This window comes from Garra rufa, chromosome 3, assembly GCF_049309525.1.
Source record: "Garra rufa chromosome 3, GarRuf1.0, whole genome shotgun sequence".
NCBI classification, from domain to species: Eukaryota; Metazoa; Chordata; class Actinopteri; order Cypriniformes; family Cyprinidae; genus Garra; species Garra rufa.
In genome coordinates, this window is record NC_133363.1 from 14,977,031 (window position 1) to 15,001,566 (window position 24,536).

Sequence of the window (24,536 nt, forward strand, 5' to 3'; positions counted from 1 at the left end):
TATAAGTATTATAAAATGACTTTCAATTAAACTGCTTAGGTGTGGGTGATATGAGCACAATTTATATGCCTCATTTAACTGTGTTAGTGATACACATTTGTTCGTCATCACACCAGATTGTCATTAATTATCAAAACCTTACATAACACATATTGAAGTAACTCCAACTTGCAACTATAAATATATAATTATCTGCATACAAACAGTAAAAAAACTCACATAAAGCAATATATGCATATATCGCAACTGCTGAATGTGTACATTTAGAAATTAAGGTATACCATTAACATTATGAATTTTTGTAAAGCTGCGTTGATACAATGTGTATTGTAAAAATTGCTATACAAATAAAACATAAATGACACAACACCCACGCATATTAAAAATGTGTTCTATTTTGAATAACTCAGTACATTAAATTAGGCTGTTATAGCCTGCCATTGACAGCATCATACATAATTGCTGAAATTATGCAAGTACACATTTAACCTCTTCCCCCATGGGGCTGAAATACATTTTCATAAATCCAGAAGGATAGATTCGTAATGTGTCTCCTCTGTAAGAACACACACATATGTTCTGACTGCTACTGTGCAGTCAATAAGGCTTCCCTCCAAGGGCTGTGATGATCTGCTCTCGCTCCTCAGCGGTTGGCATATCAGGCTTCACTCCATCACGCCTACGCTGCAGCATCACACCATGCTGAGAATGTGAAATACAAAGGGGGTGGGGGGGGTTCTTAGCACTTTTCACAAGACAGCATTTTAGAACATCTTTACAGAAAATGTCTTAATATCTATGAGCCTCCAGTGAAGCCAAACTGACTGTGGTAAGAGAAAATAAATAAGGATGAACCAAACTCAGCTAGGGGAGCCCATCCTCCTCAAAATAACAGATTGGTTTCATCTTTTTGATTTACAGACTATACTGTGGTCTTTTGCTTTTAGTAAAGTGGATCAAAATATGACATCATGTCAATGTCCTGCTCAGGACCATATGCAATTTTATTATTTTTTATTTTTTTAATCCATAATGCTCTCAAGTAGATCAGGGGCCCGTTTCAGAAAGGAGTTTAAGTGAGAACTCAGAGTATGTTAACTCTGAAATGAGGGAAACTCTGGGTTTTCCTTTTTAAAATGGGAGGTTTGTCAAACCTGAGAGGGTAAGTGGCTGTGTATCAAAGCTAAAAAAAATGGTAAAAAATTATATAAATACTGTTCAGTTTCTCGCAACAACAGATCGTTTCGTGTCTTAGGACATCAATGTATCGTCACAAGCCGCAGGGTGTAATTTGGATTTGTCTGTGCGTGTTTTTTTTACTTTTAAAGGTCTGGTGCCCATCCACTGCTATTATATGGCTGGCAGACTGCACTGGTTTGAATTAAACATCTTTGTTTGTGTTCTGCTGAAGAAACAAAGTCACCTACATCTTGGATGCCCTGGGGGTAAGCAGATACACATCAAATTTTCATTTTTGGGTGAACTATCCCTTTAAGCCTGTTTCTGAAAGAGAGGTAACTTATACTCAAGAGTCAGTTACTGTGGTAACTTACTCTGTGAACCTAACCTGGCCGGGAGCAGATTTTCTTCAGTAAGCCCAGAGTTTATTTTGGTCTCCACCCCCTTTTTAAAGCATAAGCAATGTTTAAATACCTCAATGATTCATTCACGCTGCAAAAATGCTTTTCTTAGTGAGTATTTTGGAATCTAAATTAAACTCATTTTACTTAACATGAAAAATAATCTTAATGCAAATAGAAACATGATTATTTTTCTTACCCTGTTGGCAGATAATATGCGAAATAAGAAAAATACACTTAAAAGATTAAAATTTATTAATATGGACCTGACTGTGTGTGTGTGTGTGTATATATATATATATATATATATATATATATATATATATATATACAGTCAGGTCCATATATATTTGGACACTGACACACTTTTCATAATTTCGGCTGTGTATGCCACTAGAACAGTTTTAAAATGATCCAATCAAGATGAAATTGAAGTGCAGACTTTAAGCTTTAATTCAAGGGGTTGAACAAAAATGTAACATAAAATGCTAAGGAATTACAACCATTTTTATACACAGACCCCCCATTTTCAGGGGCTCAAAAGTAATTGGACAAATAGATATAATCATAAATAAAATGTTCATTTTTAACATTATGTTGAGAATCCTTTGCAGGCAATGACTGTCTTAAGTCTGGAACTCACGGACATCACCATAGACTGGGTTTCCTCCTTTGTGGTGCTTTGCCAGGCCTTTACTGCAGCTGACTTCATTTGTTGTTGGTTTGTGGGTCTTTCTGCCTTTAGTTTTGTCTTCAGCAAGTGAAATGCATGCTCAATCAATTTGAAATCAGAAGACTGACTTGGCCATTGCAGAATATTCCACTTTTTTTACCTTTAAAAACTCCTGGGTTGCTTTTGCTGTTTGTTTTAGGTCATCGTCCAGGTGTACTATGAAGAGCCGCCCAAACAACTTTGCTCCATTTAACTGAATCTGGGCAGACAGTATATCCCTATACACTTCAGAATTCTTCCGGCTGCTTCTGTCTTCTGTCACATCATCACTAAACACCGTAACCCAGTGCCACTGGAAGCCATGCATGCTCATGCCATTACACTGCTCCACATGTTCACAGATGATGATGTTGTAGGCTTTGGATCATGAGCTGCTCCAAGCCTTCTCCATACTTTTTCTTCCCATCATTCTGATACATATTGATTTTAATTTCAGCAGTCCAAAAAAACGCTTTTCCAGAAGTGGTCTGGCTTTTTTAAATGTTTTTTGACAAAGTCTAATCTGGCCTTGTTTGCACCTTGTGGTAAACCCTCTCTATTTTGCTCTGGTGAAGTCTTCTCTTGATTGTAGACTTTGACAGTGACACGCCTACCTCCTGGAGAGTATTCTTCACTTGGCTGGATGTTGTAAAATGTTTTATTACCGTGGAGAGGATCATCCAATCATCCACCATACTGTCGTCTTTTGTGAACATCCAGGCTTTTTTATGTTGCTGAGCTCACCAGTGTGTTCTTTTTCTTCTCGGAATTCACCAAACTGTTGATTTGGCCACTCCTAACGTTCCTGCTATCTCTCTGATGCATTTCTTTTGTTTTTGAAGCCTAACAATTGTCTGTTTTACTGGCATGCAGAGCTCCTTTGACCGCATGATGGGTTCAGAGCAACAGCTTCCAAATACAAATGGCACACTTAGAATCAGCTCCAAACCTTTTACCTGGTTAATTGATGTAGAAAAAATGAAGAAATAGCCCCAAAACTGTCCATGAAACAGCTTTTGAGTCAAGTGTCCAATTACTTATGGTCCCTTGAAAAAGGGGGGAGGTACATATTAAAGAGCTGTAATTCCTTAACCTTTCTACCAATTTGATGAGACCGCCCTAAAAATTAAAGCTCAGAGTGTGCACTTTAAGCCCATATTCATTGTATAACTGTAACTTGAATATGTTTTGGTCAACAGCTAAAATAATAAAAATTGTGTCAGTGTCCCAATATATATGGACCTGGCTATATATATATATATATATATATATATATATATATATGATTATTTAGATTTTTTTTTGCCATATCCACATGCATATTTATTTGAGCTGTGCCATTTTTAAATGGAAGTCAGAGCACATTAGTACAGCCGCTGTATGCAGAGCGGTAAAGAAACTGTGCCTCGCTCTCACACTCTTTCTGAGAATTTGTGTGTCATTGCCTACCGAGCACAAACCCATCAAATATGAAGCTGATTGCTGTATGGAATGTAAGGATGGCAGATGAAAAGGTAGTTCGAGATATATGCCGTAACCACCACCACAGCTTTTAAATTTACTTGGTCATCTTTATTTCCTATAAATGCACAAATGCAACATTCATTATTTTTCATGTTGGATTTTAATATTCTTCCAATACTTGGTAATGTGGCCATCTCATAGACATCTGTTCTTATTATTTTGTGAGCCTTCTTGCTGTTGGCCGAGTACGAGTCAAATGTTAATTTCATTACTCTAATGAAGAAATGTAACAGTTTGGATTAAAGAACATTTAATAATGTGAAAAGAGCATTAGACTATGTTGAAAAAGCTGCTGCACATTGAAATAGACACAAAATTATATTTTTATAGGACATATTTTAAAGTCAAATATTAAAAAGTCATGTAGCCTACACCCATGCAACTTTTATGCTTCAAGATTTACCTGGTTGAATTATGTTTTTATACTTCATGTTTAGCTGTTTTTTTTTCTTCTTTTTTGCCTGTGGGACACCATAAAAATGAATAGTAGTTCAATAACTTACTATTCTGCCAGTTTTTACCTTTGATATTATAATTATTAACAATTAAATTATTATATTCTTAATAATTATTAAGAATTAAAGTTAAGCATTGGCTCAAAGTATGTAGGTGTCTTTTTGGCAGGAGCTGTTGCCATGGTGAATCATAATTTCGGAGCTACATTGATCATGTCTTTTCACAGTCGTGGTGCAAGTGCTAAACTCAGAGTCAACCTACTCAGAGCGGATTGAACTAACTAGCTGTTCTGAAACCGAAAATCATTGTCCATTGTCCATTTAGAACAAAATGATACAAATTGCAAAATAGTGCATCTTACTTAATTAGATTTGGTAAAGGTTAGTTTGGGTTTAATGGACTCAATACTGTTTATCATTAAACAGGGTAACCGCAAGTTTAAAATGTTCCAACCAATTTTGATTTAGATTATTTATTATTGAATAAATAATCCAGGCAATAATCCCTCCCTTCCAGCAACCTGTCACTTACAGTGCATCCGGAAAGCATTCACAGCGCTTCACTTTTTAAACATTTTGTTATCACAGCCTTATTCCAAAATAAATTACATTCCAAATTCTACAAACAATACCTTGTAAAGACAACGTGAAAGCAGTTTATTTGAAATCTTTGCAAATTTATGAAAAAAAAAGACACTTAAAATCTAGCTCAGGTGCATCCTGTTTCCACTGATCATCCTTGAGATGTTTCTACAACTTGACTGGAGTCCACCTGTGGTAAATTCAGTTGACTAGACATGATTTGGAAAGGCACACATGTGTCTATATTAGTTTCCACAGTTAACAGTGCATATGTCAGAGAACAAACCAAGCCACAAAGTCCAAGAAACTGTCAGTAGACCTCTGAGACAGGACTTTATCGAGGCACAGATCTGGAGAAGGGTACAGAAAAATGTCTGCAGCATTGAAGGTCCCGATAAGCACAGTGGCTTCCATCATCCATAAATGGAAGAAGCTTGGAACCTCCAGGACGCTTCCTAGAGCGGGCCACCCGGCCAAACATAGCAATCGGGGGAGAAGGGCCTTAGTCAGGGAGATAACCAAGAACCTAATGGTCACTCTAAAAGTGCTCCACCGTTTCTCAATGGAGAGAGGAGAACCTTCCAGGAGAACAACCATCTCTGCAGCACTCCACCAATCAGGCCTGTATGGTAGAGTGGCTGGACAGAAGCCACTCCTCAGTAAAAGGCACATGACAGCCCATCGGGAGTTTGCCAAAAGGCACCTGAAGCACTCTCAGACCATGAGAAACAAAATTCTCTGGTCTGATGAAACAAAGATTGAACTCTTTGGCCTGAGTGTCATGTGATGTTTGGAGGAAACCAGGCACCGCTCATCACCTGGCTAATACCATCCTTACAGTGAAGCATGGTGGTGGCAGGCAGCATCATGCTGTGGGGTTGTTTTTTAGTGGCAGGAACTGGAAGACTAGTCAGGATTGAGGAAAAGATGAACACAGTAATGTACAGAGACATCCTTGATGAAAACCTGCTCCAGAATGCTCTGGACCTCAGACTGGGGCGAAGTTTGACCTTTCAACAGGACAACGACCCTAAGCACACAGCCAAGATAACAAAGGAGTGGCTATGGGACAACTCTGTGAATGTGCCAAGCCAGAGCCCAGACTTGAACCAGATTAAACATCTCCGGAGAGATCTTAAAATAGCTGTGCACCAACACTCCCCATCCAACCTGATGGAGCTTGAGAGGTACTGCAAAGAAGAGTGTGAGAAACTGCCCAAAACTAGGTGTGTCATACTCAAAAAGACTTGATGCTGTAATTGGTGCCAAGGGTGCTTCAACAAAGTATTGAGGCTGTGAATACTTATGTACATGTGGTTTTTTATTATTATCATTATTATTATTTTCATTTTATTTAAAAAATATTTTGCAAAGATTTCAAACAAACTTCTTTCACATTGTCTTTATGGGGTATTGTTTGTAGAATTTTGAGGAAAATAAAGAATTTAATCTATTTTGGAATAAGGCTGTAACATAACAAAATGTGGAAAAAGTGAAGCGCTGTGAATGCTTTCCAGATGCACTGTACATGAGATTGAAGCAATTAAAAAAACGACAACTATACAATTTCAAAAGGACAAAATTAATTCCCGCCTTAGAGTTTTTTGTCATTTGAGAAGTGGTTTTATCCTGGCATGTTGCGCAACAGGGAAGAATGGACAATAACAATTTAGCTTTAAGACAATAACAACTTTACTGTTGAGGGAAGATATAAGAGCGATTTATAAAGATATCTTATAGTTTAGTCTTGTACTTAACCATGGTTCTTGGTAAGAGGCAAATAAAAACAATTTTAAAGTTTGTTTACTTAAGGTGATTTTTATTAATGCATTGCAATCTATTCAATTGTCAGGACTAAAAACTGGATTTCAATAACTTTAAATGTGCACCTAACACCAGGAATTGGATTGAGACTAGATCAATGCAAGGTCAATTTTTGTATACACTTTAATTTCAAAATGGTACGTTTCTCTTACAGAACATGGTTATGAAATATTAGATTAGTAGAGTTTTTGTGTGTGTTTGTTTTTGGGTCCTAGTGTCTCAGTATACTTACCCAGTACTTCCTGCAGTTTTTATACTTCATGAAGTATGCAGAACACATGCTCTTATCATAGTTGTATGCATCCAAACATTTTTGAGAACCATCACTCTCCTATGTCAATGCAAACACAGAGAAAATAAAGATTTAAAATTCAAACCTTATTTTACAACATGTCATTATACACCTGGCAGTGTAGTTGATTACTACAATTGTTACCTTTTCACTTATGCAGCATTGAATGTAAAATTTCACATCAGTTTTAAATATATTGAGACAAAAAAAACAAACAAACATATAGTTTACATAAACTTTACATTTTACATTAACCACACACAAGTCTGACTGACCTCAATGCATGGGTTGATATCCACATTCCGAACTTTGCGTGCACTTGATTTGCCAGCCATCCTCCAACTGCATCTGTGTCACAGCTGGAATGTCAGAAAGCTCCAGTTACACAAGAAATCTAGGATGGGCATTTTGTTTTTCCTTTTGAGTACACATCAGATCAGTAAAATAAGTACTTGACTGCTGGGGTGTGCAAGTCACAACGATAATAAAACCATTTTAATTAAAACATACTGTTGACAACTGTGAAGAGAAAAATATCACTACTAGATTACTAAAAATTAAAAAAAAAAAAAAAAAAATGAACATATAAAATGAAATATAATTGTTTCAAATGAACCATGTTTGTCTAATCCTGCTCCAAGAGGGCCAATGTCCTGCAAAGTATAGCTACAACACACTAGCCTGGAAGTTGTCTGGGAGTTGCCTATACCCTCATTTACTTCATTAGTCCACTAATATACAGACAGAAGGGCTGCCGCTTTTGCATAGCTTGTGCTTGCTGTTTAATAATAGTTTGAAACTGGTAGCTCCAGTAGTAAACAATAACATCAATTAAAATTAAAAAATAAATGTATACCTGTATGGTATGATATTACTCTGTACCCACATTACAAAAATGGTTTAGGAGATAGATGGATGGAAGATCTAGCTGCTGGTGCCATCTTCTGGTGAGATGTGGGAATTAATTCAGCACAACCCTCACAGTGCATAATGGGTGCTATAGGTAACATCGGTTGTACACTTGTTATTGTGGTCCATTTTGTAATAGAATGTCCACTGGACACTACTCATTGCTGTCCCCTCAAATAGTGCCCTTTTTAAAAGTATAGGGGGGATTTCAGACACAGCCTAGTATTCCTGAACACCCTGATGATCTGGTTCTGATGTGTTTAATTAGGGTTGGAGTTAAACTCTGCAGGACAGTGGCCTTCAGGAACAGGTTTGGAGACCCCTGAAATAAATTAATCATGGTCAATATTGTGCATTACCATTTAAGACCGTATGTGTTAAAGAGTGAACGAACACTTGGTAAACTGAAGTGCTCTGTTAGCAGGTTAATGAACTCAAACTTACATGAAATTAATCAGATAGCTACACAACATACATTACTCCTATAATCATCACTATGTTTCACCCCACTAGTGACGGCCCTGTGTTAAAACAAAACATATTTAACTTTCTCAAAAATAAAAAGTAAATTAATTAAATAATTAATGAAAATAAATAAATTCATTAATTAAAATATATATATATATAGACTAAAAATAATAGACTAATGTGATATTACCTAAATAAATAAATAAATAATTATTTTAAAAAATACTTAAAAATAACTTTTTGCCATTGTAATAAAATGCCGTTTCATGTAGTGATTCTGATTTTGTCTTATAGCTCTTCACAATCTGTACATGGATATCGTGACTACCCATCTTTTTTTCCAAATGAAAGGATGCATTTCAGGTTAGTTTTCAATTGACTGGTGGTAAATATTGCCCGTTTTCCCAATGTTTTTTGTGTTTGCAGTGCTTCTGCAGGTTTACTAAAGATAATTTTAAGACTATAAGACCTTTTTAAGAAAAAGTAGGCTATATATAAATAGTAAAATAAATAAATTATAAATTGAGGGGATTCCAACAAGTATGTCAACAAATTCTCTAAATGTAAATGTCTAGGGAGCACACACTGAATTAGAAATACTTAAATGTCAGTAGATACAACTTTCAACAGAACTCCAATAAAATAAAATAATAAAATTACTAGAATATGGAGAAAAAAAAAAATTACTGTACCTTCTGATCACACAAATTTTATCTTCCTCAATATTTCCCAAGACTTTATATCTTCATTTTGAATCTCAAGTAAATGCATCTTTATTTAAGGATCTTTAGATATTAATATTGGAAAACATTTAATGCCATTACTTTATAAATTTAAGACTGTTTACCTTTAAGACCTTTTAAACGCAAGCAGAAACCGTTTATTGCAAGCATGAACTTATTGCTAATGTTTTGCTAAATATTTTTGCTGATTTAATGAATAGAACCAAAATATGGAGCACATGATTGCTGACATGTGGAAAGAAATATTGAATGTTGAATAAAATAAACAAACAAAAAAAAAAATCTATCTACAAAAAGTAAACAAACAGATTGTAGTATTATTATTATTATTTATTTACTTATTAAATAGGTGTTGATAGTGCTGATAGTGAAACAAAAACAAGTATTCAAAAGTACAGTATTAAAGGTCGATAAGGTTTAAAACCCTCCTAGAATCTTGTTACTTTTTTGTTTTAGATGTATAGATAGATAGACATAACATTTTTATAAAATACTATTATAATTGATAGTATCTTAACGATGCCAAAATGCACTGAAAACAATACTAAGCAATTTTAAATTTGATTTTAAATAAATAAATAAATACATATTAGTTTTGTTTTTGCTCTCACTCTCTCTCTCTCTCCTAGAACCCCCTGCTCTAGTTTCTAGATAAAACGTAGTTAATATTAAGGTCAAATATAAGTCATTCAGTGATTCTTCAGTTTTTTAATTTATACATTTCTCTTTCTTTTTTGTGCTAAAATAAAACTTACTAAACAACATTAGAGATGACTTATAAGTCTCTAATGTAAGACTTATGACTTATAAGTCTCAATACTAACTATGAGATGACTGATACTTCAAGTCATCTCATAGCTAGTATTGACACCTATGGAATTTAGATATCCACGATTTTTAACACAACCTAACATAACTGGTTCAGTTTATCAGTTGCGAGGCTACTGCACACGTCTCAAAGACGAATTAAACACCATTATGAGCATTTTGTCGTACATTAACTCACTTAAAAAAACAAAGCACGAGATACGAGTCAGTATGGGAAAACAACCAGTAATCTCAGTCAAATTATTGTACATAAGACCGGTGTCTGTACTCCAGTCGAATGTAATGTCATGTATACTTCTTCAAATTCTATCAGCAAATTGCAATTTAAAAAGGAACGCTTTCGACAGCAAAACACAAATAAGCTGTGGTCGCCACTGAACAAGAAGTTTAATGTTGCAAATACTTACAATTTACGTGTCACACACGAACACTCAACCTTCCCTCGTCATGTCAAAACAGAACGTATGACACAACACAACACAACTTAACTATTTTTGTAGATGATTGACAGGCATCGGTGGCCAATCAAACAGCAAGTTGGAAAGCGTCACCGGTAACGGTTACATGAATTGTCACCTCTTTCAGCCAATGGAATTAGGATGATAACTGTTTTTACCCTCCTATTGACTAAACAGAAATTAAACGAAGTCGTACCGATTGACAGAATTACCGACGAGTCCTAAATGTTAGAATTTCTGAGAAGGAAATTAGTGGCAGTGAATTCTGAAAATGATTATTTATTTATTACACAAATCACAAGAGCGAGGAAGGAGGGTTTCGTGGTGGGCGTGGCCAAATCTTGGTTTGGTTGCATCGCAGCGCATACACAATGGCTGCTGGAAAGAGGGGAAAGCAAACAATTTTTAGGCCCGCCGCGTCCAGCAAAAAATATGAGAAAAAAATTATTAAAAATCCGGGAAATAGTTGAAAGTCAAGAAAACTACCACAGAAAGGATGTTAACGCTCCCACGGTGAGTTTTATGCACATTTAGAAAATTGTTAGGCCGTTCTTTAATTAAAATATCGGGGTTATTCAAATTATGAGAGAGGGGTGAGCTAGAGAAAAAAAGTTTTGCGTTAATCAGCGCCCAGTTTGGAACTTGAGAGAAAAGCAACGAAAGACTGATTTATATAGAAAATCTAACATGTTCTTTCTGTTATTTGTTTCTGTCAAGTCAGGTTGCGCTCGGGCGAATGTCAATAAACAGAGAAACGCGTGAAGTTCTAAAAAGTTGAAAAAAAGTTTTTGAAAAATTTGTTTTGAGATTTTCTTTAAATATACAGTAACGACATGGCTACGGGGATAGACGTAGCAAACTCATGCGTATTTAAATAAATAAAAAAAAATGCACGCTGTATACATGGTGCGAAAATTTTGACACAAATATGCATGCAAAACGAACACAAACACGGAGTTTGTGATAGAAGCACCTTTCCATGTTTGTAATCACATTTAAACGCAAAATGTAATAAACTGAATAATAATGTTTAATTTGGACACAATTTACAAAGTTAGCTGTTTGGGAGTCACAGTCAGTGACTATATTAGGGGTGTCAATGAGTTATACAAAGTTGCACTGTGGGTCATTATAGGAACAGAAAGCTGCTTGTCAATATCGAAAACAACCAAAATGGTGGGAGAAATGAAGAGGGACTAATTAGGAGATGCTGAGCAGAGCTTTTCAGTGTTCATCCTTCTTGGTTCTACTCCGAGAGAAAGTCCCTCTTAGGATCAGAATGAGTGATTGGTGAAGGGCCATTGGATCTTAAATATTAAAGGACAGAATACTTTAATGATGCTAGTAATATATTGGTTTTACTCTTGATACCGGAAAGTCAATAATAACATCAGAGTTGTTGGTTGCTACGACACGGGGTGTGGTGCGTTTCTGTAGAATGTCAGCGTAGATTTATTGTATAGCTTGCAATCAGAGAGTTTCAAATGAAACTTGTGCATGTGATGGCGCTGCGTGTGGTATAACGCAGGATCATCAGCGGCATTGTGCGCAAAATACATTGTGGAGCTATTAAAATCGGTACTTTAGGGGTACGTGTGTGTGCGTTAGCATATTGAGATATTGAGGTTTATATAAACATGTAGCCTACACGGCATATGGCCAGATGCGGTGGAAGGGTGGAGGTTAAGATTCCCTATTAGGACTATGAAGCACCTCCATTCTCATTGTTCCTGGGTTTTCTTTTTAAATAGCCTTGAAGGGGGTCATCGGGTTTACCGCGCAGTTGTTGTGAATGTGTTCGGAGTTGTTCAAAAACCCTGAAACACGTCAAACATGCACGTGCAGCCATGTATTAGTAGTGCGCATTGTATGGATCAGCTTCGCAGAAAAAAAGCCAAAGATTTATCATTCTAGCAGGAAATGTCGCATATTTAGACCTCATAATTATTTCGGTAGTCAAAAAGCTGAACTAATTGTTTGACTGCGTAAAGAAACTGTAAAGTAAGAATTGGTGCAGCGATTATTGTGAACACTATTTTGTAATATGGATAACTGAATAATTTAAACATTTTATGCATGATCCATACAGTTCGCACTCATAATACAAGAGGCTGCATGGGAAGTTACATTAAATGTAAATTAATAAATTTATATTATTGTTTATTATGTTTTATATTTGTTTGATTAACTACATGTTTTATTTGTTTTCCTAATCTCTACTGTAAGACTTAAAACAGTCAAATTTAACCAGGTAATGAATTCTTAGATATAGGTGGTGCTTTTATGCTCTCTTGCATTCAATTATTTCTTACTGAAGGCTATATTAAAATATATGCAATAAAGTATGTGTCTGAAACTCTGCAGGCATTAGTAATACTGTACTGCCAAGCTGACTTAAATTACAAAAGATGATATATATATGATGATATATATATATATATATTTATTTATTTATTTTTTTATATATATTTATTTATTACTAATTTTATTATTTCATAAAACTGAACTAACCCATCAAAAACATGACATAGCATTTCAGTTGTGTGCTGGTACAATTCTAAAAGTTTACATGTTTTGTGTTTTGCCATTTATATGGTAATTACTAAATTTGCAATGCTACTACAATCTTGATGCTAAAAAAGTTGCAATTCGAAGTAATCCATTTTGTTCTAAAAAATAATTGTAATATATTTTAATAAATTATAGAAGATGTAGAGGAAGAATAATAGAACTTATTCATAGAAGAATATTATTACTGGTTTATTTATTTATTTATGTTTAATGTTGAGTTGTTAGTTGTCTTTAATCCATCCAGCATGGAATGGTCAGAAAGGAAAAAATATGAATATGACGATTAATGTAAGAGAAGACATTAATTTTGACTTAACTGAAATAGCGCTTGTGTTTAATGATGTTTTAGCTTTAAATTTTCACACTTCTTTTCATTGCAAATATTCCACTTTTTGTATAACACTGAAAAAATGCAAGATATATAGCTTGTAAAACTTTTGTTAGTTTGTGCTGATAAATGAAAGAAAAATAACTAAAAGAGACAAGTAAAAAAGTGTTGTTGGCAGGATGAATGCAAGCATACATTCCTTGATATAGTATTTGAAAATAGGAGGGCAAGTGGATATCAGTGCAAAACACAAAGTAAAAAAGAGCAGCTGAAGTTATTAAAGAGTTTTACTAAAGTTCAGATAGTCTGCACTCCTGTGTTTTGAATATAAAACTTGCCCTTTCAAACAGTTCTTTATACAATCTGCATATCCTGTATGTTTTGTATGCTAATAAGTATAGTTTGCAAATTTGCGTGTATTGGATGTTTTCTATACTTTTATATTTATGCATTATTTTTACTGTTGCCACAGTATTTATACTTTACAATGTAATAAACCTACAAGGCTTCTATGTGACACTGCATACTATGATGGCATTGAAGTAAATGAAAGTATTTTATTCAGGGGAAGTAAGTGTTTATTATTTAGTAATGTTTTAGTTAAAATTTTTCATTAAGGGTTTATCATTTTGTTTGGATACTGATTTCTGTATCCTGTTACTACTTTCTTGACTAGTGTCCTCAAAGTGTGGTACGAATACCATCGGTGGTACACAGAGTGCCCCCAGGTGATACAACTGAGGAAATTTTAAATACAGATTTTAAAACAGTCATTTTAAACACAAGTCTGTAAGCAATTACATTTTTGAAAACAGTAATTTATTATTTCATGTTGTTTTGTTTTGGATTCCGAAATATTCAACAGCTGTACCATCTGTAAAGGTACTGTTGTAATGAATTTTTTTGTTGACACAGTAATACATATAAAGTAGTCAGTTCATTAATCTAGTCAATTCACTGATTGCTGTCTTTTTCTTAGGGCCTTGTGTCTCTGCTGTGTTGAAGATTTGGGCTGTCACACTCTCTCTGTGCTGGGACATATCAATCGTGTCCACCACATGGCTTGCTGTCGCTAAGTTGCCATGGCAACGGTATCTCCAAACGACTGCCCCACCACGGCAGAACACTGTCGAGTGAGGAAGAGGAGAGTAGAGGGGAAAGTGAGGAAGAACTTCTCCTGTCAGCTGTGTGAGAAGGCCTTCAACAGCTTGGAGAAGCTGAAGGTACACTCGTACTCCCACACTGGGGAAAGGCCGTATCACTGCACACACACTGACTGCACCAAGGCTTTCGTCTCCAAGTATAAACTCTTACGGTAGGTACCTATACTTTCATAAACCATTCCATGGCCATCATATGTCTCTGATGCAAACCCACTGTTTCTGTTTCAGTCAAAATTTGCAAATAGGTGAATGGTCTGAAATTATATGGTAATGGTGACTTTGCAAAGTAGGGTGTTCTTAGATCAAAGGTCTGGGAACAACATTCTTACCTACATCTTAATCTTAACTCCCTTTTTGTTTCAAACCTGTATTTCCTTCTTCTGGGTAAACCATCCCTTTAACTACCACAAAATTTAGAGGGAAATCAGTTTTTTTATATATTGTTAAAGCCCTAATCCCAATTTATACCTAATATCAGAAGGTAATAATTGATTTAAAGGAAAGTTCAAGCCCAAAAGTGCAATCCTAACCCCACCTTCTAAGCTAAAATCAAATGTTTTGAATTATCAAAGAATTTTTAATCAGTAACTTGGTGAAAACTCATTAAAGGATTAGTTCACTTCCAGAACAAAAAATTTACAAATAATGTACTTTAGATGTCTTTCTTTCTTCAGTCGTAAAGAAATTAAGCTTTTTGAGGAAAACATTTCAGAATTTTCTCCATATAGTGGACTTCTATGGTGCCCCGAGTTTGAACTGTTCAAGACAGTTAGGGTATGTCGAAAAACTCCCATCTCATTTTCTCTCTCAACTTTCATCCTACATCACTGCAGGAGTACCGACCCAGTGTTTGCAAAGTGATCATGCAAAGAAGATCAAACACCCTTAACAATAAAGGTAAAATGGTGATGTAGGATGATTTTGAAGTTTAGGGAGAAAATGAGATGGGAGTTTTTTCGACATAGCCTAACTCTCTTGAACCAGAAAAAACATAGTTTAGGCAGAGCAAGACAAGACGAGCATTTGGGGTTAAAAAGTATATAGATCGTAATAAAAAAAATAATAATAATAACTGATCATTTTACTAGATAAGACCCTTCTTCCTTGGCTGGGATTGTTTAGACCCTTTTGAAGCTGCATTTAAACTGCATTTTGGAAGTTCAAACTCGGGGCACCATACATATCCATTATATGGAGAGAAATCCTAAAATGTTTTCCTCAAGAAACATAATTTCTTTACGACTGAGGAAAGAAAGACATGAACATCTTAGATGACAAGGGGGTGAGTACATTATCTGTAAATTTTTGTTCTGTAAGTGAACTAATCTTTTAAGCAATGACCAGATATACTCTGTTCTGTTTTATGACATTTGGACCTTATTAATTTCCTGTGTGGCCAATGTACGCTAATGCATATTTGTGTCCATAGGCACATGGCCACACACTCACCAGAAAAGACACACAAGTGCAGCTACTGCGAGAAGATGTTCCACCGTAAAGATCACCTGAAGAACCACCTCCACACACACGACCCCAACAAGGAGGCTTTCAGCTGCACAGAATGCGGCAAAAGCTACAATACCAAACTAGGCTTTCGAAGGCACCAAGCCCTTCACGCCGCACACCGTGGAGACCTCACCTGCCAGGTGTGTCTGCAGTCATACCCAAGCACTCCCCTTCTGCTGGAGCACCTTCGTGGGCATGCAGGGAAAAGCGCTACCGCAACTAAGGAAAAGCGTCATCAGTGTGAGCACTGCGAAAGGCGTTTTTACACCCGTAAGGACGTGCGACGCCACTTGGTTGTGCATACAGGACGCAAGGACTTCCTTTGCCAGTACTGCGCACAACGATTCGGGCGTAAGGACCATCTTACCCGCCATGTTAAGAAAAGCCACGCTCATGAGCTGCTGAGGGTTAAGGCAGAGCCTGTAGATTTGATGGAGTCACAGTCCTCTCCAACATCTGGGCCTCTCTCTCTAAGGTATCCAATAGGTCATGCTTCTTACTCGCCACCGCCGCCGCTGAGGGCGGAGCTTGAAAGTTATCTCCTAGAGCTACAGGCTGAAGATACACCCAAGCTGAGTGCTTCTGCAACGGTGACTGGAGAGACGACATCGTCGCTGGACTTTCTGTCTCCACTGTTTAATTTTCTGCCTTACAACCAAGGGGCAGGGCCTACTTTGGGAGTGGCTTACGGCCAGGAGGAGGGGCTGCTGTCCACTCCTATGCAAGACACACCAGAGCCTCTTAGCCTCCTTCACACAATCACACATTCACACACACTGTCACAAACCAATGCACTCACTCCGAGTTATACTCATCCACCATCTCTGAATACAACCACCACCCTGCCTCGCTTCCACCAAGCCTTCCAGTAACCCAAATACGTTCACACACTTACAATGTTTTTAGCACTTATTAAAACACTCTTATGTTTATTATCAACGTAGCCCTTAATCAAATTCATACAAGCATAGAGTCTCTCAAATCTCGCCAAGTTTCCTCAAGCCAGTAACCACATTTTTAAGAAAAGTCTTGAGGACAGTATCACACTTTTGGTCATTTAAGAGGTTGAAAATGCAATACTTGTTTTATTTTCCATCTAGAGGTGTTTGAGCAGTCATTTTAACAATGGAGGAAGCCAAACACCTGACAAATATAGCTGAATATTAAATACATGGTTATGTGATTTATTAGAGCAGAGCTCAGTTTGCAGTGACGTTTTGCTCTCCAAATGCTGAAAGAGAGAGAGATTAACACTTTTAACTCATTAACACTTTAAACTTCTAGCAGTGTTGAAGTTCCATCAAAGCTAAAAAATATTTTGTCTAATGTTGTTTCCATCTTGTTGTTTAATGTATGGCTCATAAACTGTTTGGTACTGAACTACCACCGTTTTAGTGACCATGTCACAACTATTTACAGCCAAAGGCAACCAAAACCTTCATATCTATAAAGTGGAAGGTTCATCTCTTTAGGATTTTTTTTTTTTTTTTTTTTTTTTTTGGATGGCTGTTTGCCATCATGCTGCTGCTCGTTGTAAGGGCCTCAAAGGATACCAGTGCAGGAATGCTTCACAATTCACACCAGCAAAGGGAAAAAAGACGAAGACTTTCTCTCTCACCCACACACATGCTCACATCCTTTTTCTGTCTTACTTCATTCAACCTCATCCACCAGAATGCTGACTGTTGCACTGATCAAAGCTGTCAATGAAAGAAACATTCATATCAGTTTTTGCTGTCTCAGTTTAAGCTCACAGCTTATATAACTCCAAAAGACAAAATACAGTCTGTGACAGAGTGTGTCATTATATTGACTTCTCTACAATTTACCTGAATTTAAGCTGGGGATGTAGTTGACCTTGGTATTAAATCTTTTGAAGTTTGTAATGAACATAAAGGTAATTCACATTGACAGTGATTTGCAAAGCAACCATTTGCCATTTATTTTCAATTAGAGTGGCGACACAAGTGACAGAGACCTCAACTTGCAAATGGCCAGTGAAACTATGTGTTGGTTACTAAAGGGAGTCTGCACACATATGATGAGATCACTCATCTGATCTGTTGCTGAATAAAGAAGTTGAGTAGGATTACCTGCTAGTAACCCACAGTGTACAGCAAGTGGTTGATCTCCAGCAATGTAACTGCTGTCAGTGTGAATGCATCGTCCTCTATAGATGTCCTCTAGAGATGGATCTGTGTGTGTGTGTTTATAGGTATTTGGAGTACCTATAGAGTGTTAGCTAAATGTCTGTTTGGTGGTTTTTGATTTACTTCCTCGGAAGCTGAAGGTTGTTAAATGCTTAAACATTCAGAGAACCTCCATTTGGGGCATATATTTCATGATAGCACTTTCAGAAGAATAATATGCCTGTTTTTTTTTTTTGGTGAAAGTAAATAGTATAGATGTCATAAGTAGCTTTTAGAAGATTTTAAGCATACATACACAATGCTATATGTGTGATATTTTTTACAGGTACACTTAATACAGTGTTTTTGTTATTGTTGTTTTGCTTTATTGCACAAACTATCTAATTGTCAGTGTCTCTTAATTGAGGCTTCAGCCAAACAAATAGAAAAGGTCAATTCCAGCAAGATTCCTTTAGCAAGTACTTATTACATTTAAGGTTTCTGGTAGCTTCAGTATTGACAATTTCATAGATCTAGGTGGCCCACTATCATGAGGTCATCCGAATGAGTGATGTCATTCATTTATATTGCTGCTGAATCATGGACTTGTATTGTTAATCTATAGGATTATTCGAAAAGAAAACTTTATCATTGGGAGCCACAAACTCTCCTGTTCATTGTCATTGGTACAATCACAACACAGAGTGTGTGAGCGACACTCCTGCAATAAATCTGATGGATAATGCTGCTAACGGACAGTGTATAGCCCCTGGTGGTGCAACCGACTTTCTCTCCTGTTTCCCCAACATTTCAAACTGTGTTTTAAAATAGGAGTGTGTGTGTGTGTGTGCGTGTGTGCGTGTGTGCGTGTGTCAGGGGTTGAGGGTTACGTGAGCCATATTGTTAATGTGTTTGTAATATGGTGCATATGACACAAACCATTTAGAGGATGGATGTCACCACAGCATGGGGAAGGCCTTGGAGGTACTGACCTATGATCCAAGATACATGATATGGACAGATGAAAAAGACAGACAGCATTCCAGCCATAATTATGTGTGTCATTGTGTTCTTTTTGTTTTAATGCCATTCTGAGTTAATGGCCTGCTATTGCTAATCATGTATATTTTACTTTAATGTATTTTACAAACTACTGTTGTACATGTATAGCCTAAGACAGACAGAATCCTATATATATCTATGTGTATGAATGTGTGTTATGCATTTGTCTCCGTCATGAGAGCCTGCTGCCACAGCTGACAATTAAGTTGTCTGCCACTGATAACATCATCCAAAGAGAAAGTTATTTATTCACTGGCTAGGTGAGTCAGGTGTGTGTTAAGGAAGGCAGGCTGTTGGCAGTTGTGCATGTTTCTGATGAAAAAAAATGTGTGTTTCTGTGTATGTTTAGACGACCTTTGCTGCTATGTGAGGAGAGGAGAGATTTGGTCCAGTGTTAATACTGTCCACAGTAATGAGTGATCAATAAACACAAAAAAACTCACTCTACCAGGAGTTTGTGTCTTCTGTGTTTGTTGTTTGTGTATATGCATGCACTGTGCAAACTGTATTTTCTATCCGCTTACACTGAAAAAAATGATTATGGCCCCAATTAAATTAAGAATAATTACATTTTGCTAGTTTAAATCATTAAAATTTAGTTTTTGATTTTAATTAATAAGTATTCATTGGTTTTAATCGAATTACACGTGTTTTAAATCCAAGCCATATGAATTAATTAAATTCAGTTAGAAAATATTAAGTCCATTTTCTGCGCATGCGCACAAATGCACATTCTCCCTGGCGCCAAAAGGAGCTTCCAGTCATGACTCAGGTTCGCGGACACGGTGGGAACTTTTCATTCCGGACCCGGAGTTTTCATCATTCGGTCGATTTACACGGTGAGTAATATTACTGTGAGTCAGTCATTCTTGAGACATGGGACAAAACATGTCCACCAATTATAACTGCTATTAGTTTTAAAAATAAAACATATTTTCAATTGTAAATGCTATGGGGATTAATAATAGAATGTATTTAACACAATTATCCCCTTCAATTTCATTTGCTCATTATTATGTGAAATCTATGACACTTATTGTCTTCTCACTACATCTAAAACTGTGTGTCCACAGAGAAGGGTTTATTCATTCATATGCTATAAAATGGATTAAAAAAAATTTTAATGATGAAAAAGACCTTGTTTTATCAAAGGCAACACGTAATAATATATCTCATATTAAAGCAAGGTTGTTTTTCAGTCAGACATGTGTGTTTAATAAGGTTTCGAAGGTGTGTCCTCACTTTTTGTCAACACCGTCAGACATTACTTAAAATGTAATAAAATCAGGGAATATCAGGGGCTATCACTCTAAAAGGACCCCCTTGCCACAGTCCTCTTCTGCAGAGTACATCAATGTCACACAGGCTCTGCTAAGTTTTATAGTTTTAGAATATTTTAATTCTAATGTTAATATTTCGTGTGTCACAACTATGATATGTCAACACCAAACATCCAATTTCTGAGAAAATTATTTGAAATCTTTAAACCATTTTATTCTCCTGAAGCAGGTTCCATTAGCCCCTAGCATCAACAGAAAAAAAAAAAACTAAATGTCTACTACATGAACTCCATTTGTTTTGTGAAAAATGGCAAATTTGTCAACACCGTCAGATGTCACCACCGTAAGATTTTGTGTTCCAATAATATATCAGAATACTTAAATGTGACTCTTGAATAGAAGCTTTACAAACAATAACATACTCACTGTTTGTTGTGGTTGTTTTAATACAGTAATTAATTGATTCAATGTATTTGTATAGTTAAAATGACTACAAATTCAGGTTTTGGTCAACACCGTCAGATGTGTCAACTCCATCAGTTCTGTCACCTCCGTCAGATGAATATTTTGATGATATTTCATTATGATATTTTATATTTGTTGTGGAATTGTTGGTTACATGTGAAAGTGTAATCTGTCTACTAACATGGGAATGTGTTTTGAAATGTTAAAAACATCTAGAAAGCTGTTAAAGATAAAGTTGAAATTATATTACACATTCCAAGTTAAAAAACACATTTTTTTTAAAAAAAGAGAAAAGTTGGGAGGTTGTTTCAAAGCATAGCTCAGTAGCTTAGTACATATAATATACATAAATGTAGTTTCCTTTGTCTGAGTACAAAGTTTTATTTTTTCAATTTTAGCAATTTCTGTTTTGTCCCACCTCTCAAGAATGACTGGAGTAATAATGTAGTGTAGCACTGTTTATTACAGTAAATAGTTTGTTCGCTGTATAAATAATATCTGCAGAACGAGTCTTTGGGATAAATTCCACAGCGACCAACGGTCACTCACATATAACATACAAATAACACAAATATTACTTTTTTATGTGACGGAATGTACTTTTAAGATATTTTGGGATGAAAATGAAGTTTTATAAGCCTAAAATACCCCGTTTATTTGTAAGAATAGCGTCTATTTAAATGCTTAAAAGCGCTTTTGGCGATGCTCCAGGCTGGTAATGTTATTGGTGTTCCCGCCTAAGTTACGTTTGCTTTAACGTTACCACAGCCGGTCCTTCGGGAATCTGCCGGCTTCTAATGTGGTTAAACATGACATATAACGTTAAATCCTTTTGGAAGGGTAATCTTTGATGTCCTTAACTTGTTTGTTCAAGAGCAGTTTGTTTTGACGGAAGGTAAGGTCACTTAGTGCTTGCGTGATACCGAAAAAAACAATTAACTTCATTTGCGACTATTGCATTTAAAGCAAATATGGGGAGATCGTATCCTTAACTGCGTGTTTGTACGAACTTTATTTGTGGTGTAACGTTAGATGTATGCTGTATAGATGTGTTTCGTTCATACTGGACATCACATCGAAACTCCAAATATGCCTCGTAATGGAAAGTTAAAATATGGACGAAGGCATATAAGCAGTCCCTCCAGGATTTCGCGGGATTTTTTTGTGATTGTTGCGGCCTAAAATGCCAGATTTTGCGGCAGCTTTTTCAAAAAGTTGCGGGAAAAGTTGCGATTTTTTTAGACAGATTTCACAAACATGTTATGAATTTTTTAAGTGTTCTTTGCAAGCTTACTCCCCCAAAGCACAGGAATTCAAAAATTCGGCTTTCTGCACACTCTGATCACATGCAGATCTGACAGCAGACAATCGCTGCTTCCTCAGGAGGCTGCAGCGCAGGTTCAATTAAGACAAAATCATTTTGTCCCCGTAAAATATTTAGACTTTTAGCATTTTGTTGCCGCGGCGACACGGCTAAGTCTATGTAGGGTAAACACTGGAATAAATGATTGATGAAACTACTGTGTGAATGCATGAAAAATTGTTTTGTTAACTGCCCCTCTCAAACTCACTAGCACTATCACCTTTGCCCACGCAAGGCCTGACATCTGACAAAAGCAAACCACCACAGACCTAGTTTTACAAACGTTATGAAGTTTTGTTGTTTCAAAAAGTTAGGAGCACCAAAAAAAAAAAAAAAAATACGAGCACCCAATTTCTTTTTAGTTATCTGCTGATCTAGATTCTTCATGCCCGATTCTGATTGTTTTACAAGCAAATGGGCTGATTCTGAAAACCTTTTTTATATATTTATTTCATGCCTAAAGCAAGGGACAAGAATGAAGGAAAATGAGTACATGAACTAGATGTTTATTTTCCCTATTATAGATACAGCCATTTAAATTAGAGGCAACCACTGCATTTTTAAACAATTACAGTAGCCTATAAATAACAAAAAACAAACAACACATCTCTTACTTAATCGTGTAGACAATATATGCAGCCATCATCAAAGTAGGCTACTCTTTCAATATTCAAAGTGCAAATAGAGGGATATACTAAATATACTAATAACAGCCTAGATATTTTATATAACCTAATTTGAGCGCATTGGGGAGTCGCTCTTCAAACGCAGGGTATTAAAATTGCTTTTGAATGTGTGTGCGCGTTTTACTTTTTGGTTTCGTTTTAACGACCGCACGAAACTCTCGGTGGTGCTGAAAGTGCTTTCTAAAGTGCGGATCGGCCGCATTTTTCTGTCCGAACCCGGCCCGCGTCCGACAGAGCAGTAACCGAACCCGATAGGCATTAAGATATTTATGTCCGAGCCCGATCCCAGCCCGACATTTTTTTTCTCATACTAATGACACATGCACTTTTTTGTGTGGAAAGCCCACTTTTATTAAGCAACTGCAGGAAGGCGTTCGGAAATGTCAACAGATGAGAGCATCAGCGCAACACCGAATATTCGTTCAAACAAATTACTCCCAAATAAGAAATTAGCAGCACAGTAATTACTGACACCTAAAAGGTAGGCTATTTAAATAAAAGACGAACAAAAAAAATGGTGCGGTATTTATATTTTATATTACATATAGGCCTACATTATATATAACGTTTGTGTATATATATAAAATGCATATATTATTTTGAAACCCAAAATAAATGAGTCTCAAACATTATTAACAAACATGCGTGTTTATTTGAACACTTCCGTCAGTGAACAAGCAGTGTACAAAACGCTAAAATAAATCAAATAAATAATACATTTAAATATGTAACTAGCCTAAATAATAATGTTTAAAAGGCTATTAAACAAACATTCGTTGCAAAAATTTGTAAAACCTCGCCTGGACCTTGTCCAACCTCGCCTGGACCTTGTCCGACAGCTCATCAGAATTACTGTCCCGAGTCCGACTGGACCTTTTTTCTCTTTCCTATTACACAGCTGCTTTTTTAATAGCAAAGTGATTACATTTATTTTCGTTTATTTAGTTTATAAAGTAAATTTAGAAATATATTTGGAACACTTTTTACTTGTTGAATTCAAGTTTTTGTTTTTTTAAAATAACGACCAAGCGGCAGATTAATTTAGCCCTCTCAAGTAGGCTAATCACGATTTCAATTAATTTTAAAACTTAAAGCATATCACAATATTAGTTTAATCGTTTAACCTAAATGTGTGCTATATTAGGCGCATATCCAGTCATTTGTGCAGAGAGTGAATGCTGAAGCTCGCTTTGCAGGACATGGAAGCGCCGGTGTGATGTGAAACTTCATTCCGGCTCATAAAGGTTAGAGTAATATATCATCCGGATCTGTAAAGAAATAATTTAAAAACAAAACTCTTTCATTAGCTATATGCCTAATTCATTCAGATGCATTTAGGCATTAAAGGCGGTAAAAAAATGGTGGTAATTTCGAGCCCTGAATTGCTTTGCGCGGTCTTTCGCAGATTTGTAGGTAATTTGCGGTAAAGTCGCGGTGATTGGATGAAATTGCAAGGCCGCAAATAAATCGCGGGGATTGGCTGAATTTGCGTGAATTGGCGCGATCGCAACATCGCGAATTTCTGGAGGGACTGTATAAGTTATGAGGGGAATTTCCAGTTAGGTCCTATCGATTAATGTCACAATATAACATTGGATTTCTGAATGT

The 24,536-nt window shown here is 36.1% G+C and overlaps 2 protein-coding genes across 2 annotated transcripts; one reads left to right on the top strand and one right to left on the bottom strand.

Moving 5' to 3' along the window:
- Positions 1–375: 375 nt before the first annotated feature.
- On the bottom strand, positions 376–10,398 carry chchd7 (coiled-coil-helix-coiled-coil-helix domain containing 7). The gene is made up of 4 exons (XM_073835760.1): positions 10,325–10,398; positions 7,245–7,328; positions 6,910–7,008; positions 376–702 (listed from the first exon to the last, which is right to left on the bottom strand). The coding sequence occupies exons 2-4, from the start codon at positions 7,302–7,304 to the stop codon at positions 598–600; spliced, it is 264 nt and encodes an 87-aa protein (XP_073691861.1). The 5' UTR covers positions 7,305–7,328; positions 10,325–10,398; the 3' UTR covers positions 376–597.
- Positions 10,399–10,757: 359 nt separating this feature from the next.
- plag1 (pleiomorphic adenoma gene 1) lies at positions 10,758–19,581 on the top strand. The gene is made up of 3 exons (XM_073835754.1): positions 10,758–10,888; positions 14,254–14,589; positions 15,867–19,581. The coding sequence occupies exons 2-3, from the start codon at positions 14,357–14,359 to the stop codon at positions 16,813–16,815; spliced, it is 1,182 nt and encodes a 393-aa protein (XP_073691855.1). The 5' UTR covers positions 10,758–10,888; positions 14,254–14,356; the 3' UTR covers positions 16,816–19,581.
- The last annotated feature ends 4,955 nt before the right edge of the window (positions 19,582–24,536 follow it).

What these genes read in the sequence shown, in the direction of transcription:
- chchd7 (XM_073835760.1), bottom strand. Translation starts at nt 7,304, where the DNA reads ATGGCTGGCAAATCAAGTGCACGCAAAGTTCGGAATGTGGATATCAAC. An exon ending in ATATCAACCCATGCATTGAG is followed by an intron (nt 7,009 to 7,244) that starts GTCAGTCAGACT and finishes GCATTGACATAG; the next exon opens with GAGAGTGATGGTTCTCAAAA. An exon ending in AAAACTGCAGGAAGTACTGG is followed by an intron (nt 703 to 6,909) that starts GTAAGTATACTG and finishes TCACATTCTCAG; the next exon opens with CATGGTGTGATGCTGCAGCG.
- plag1 (XM_073835754.1), top strand. Translation starts at nt 14,357, where the DNA reads ATGGCAACGGTATCTCCAAACGACTGCCCCACCACGGCAGAACACTGT. An exon ending in TCCAAGTATAAACTCTTACG is followed by an intron (nt 14,590 to 15,866) that starts GTAGGTACCTAT and finishes TTGTGTCCATAG; the next exon opens with GCACATGGCCACACACTCAC.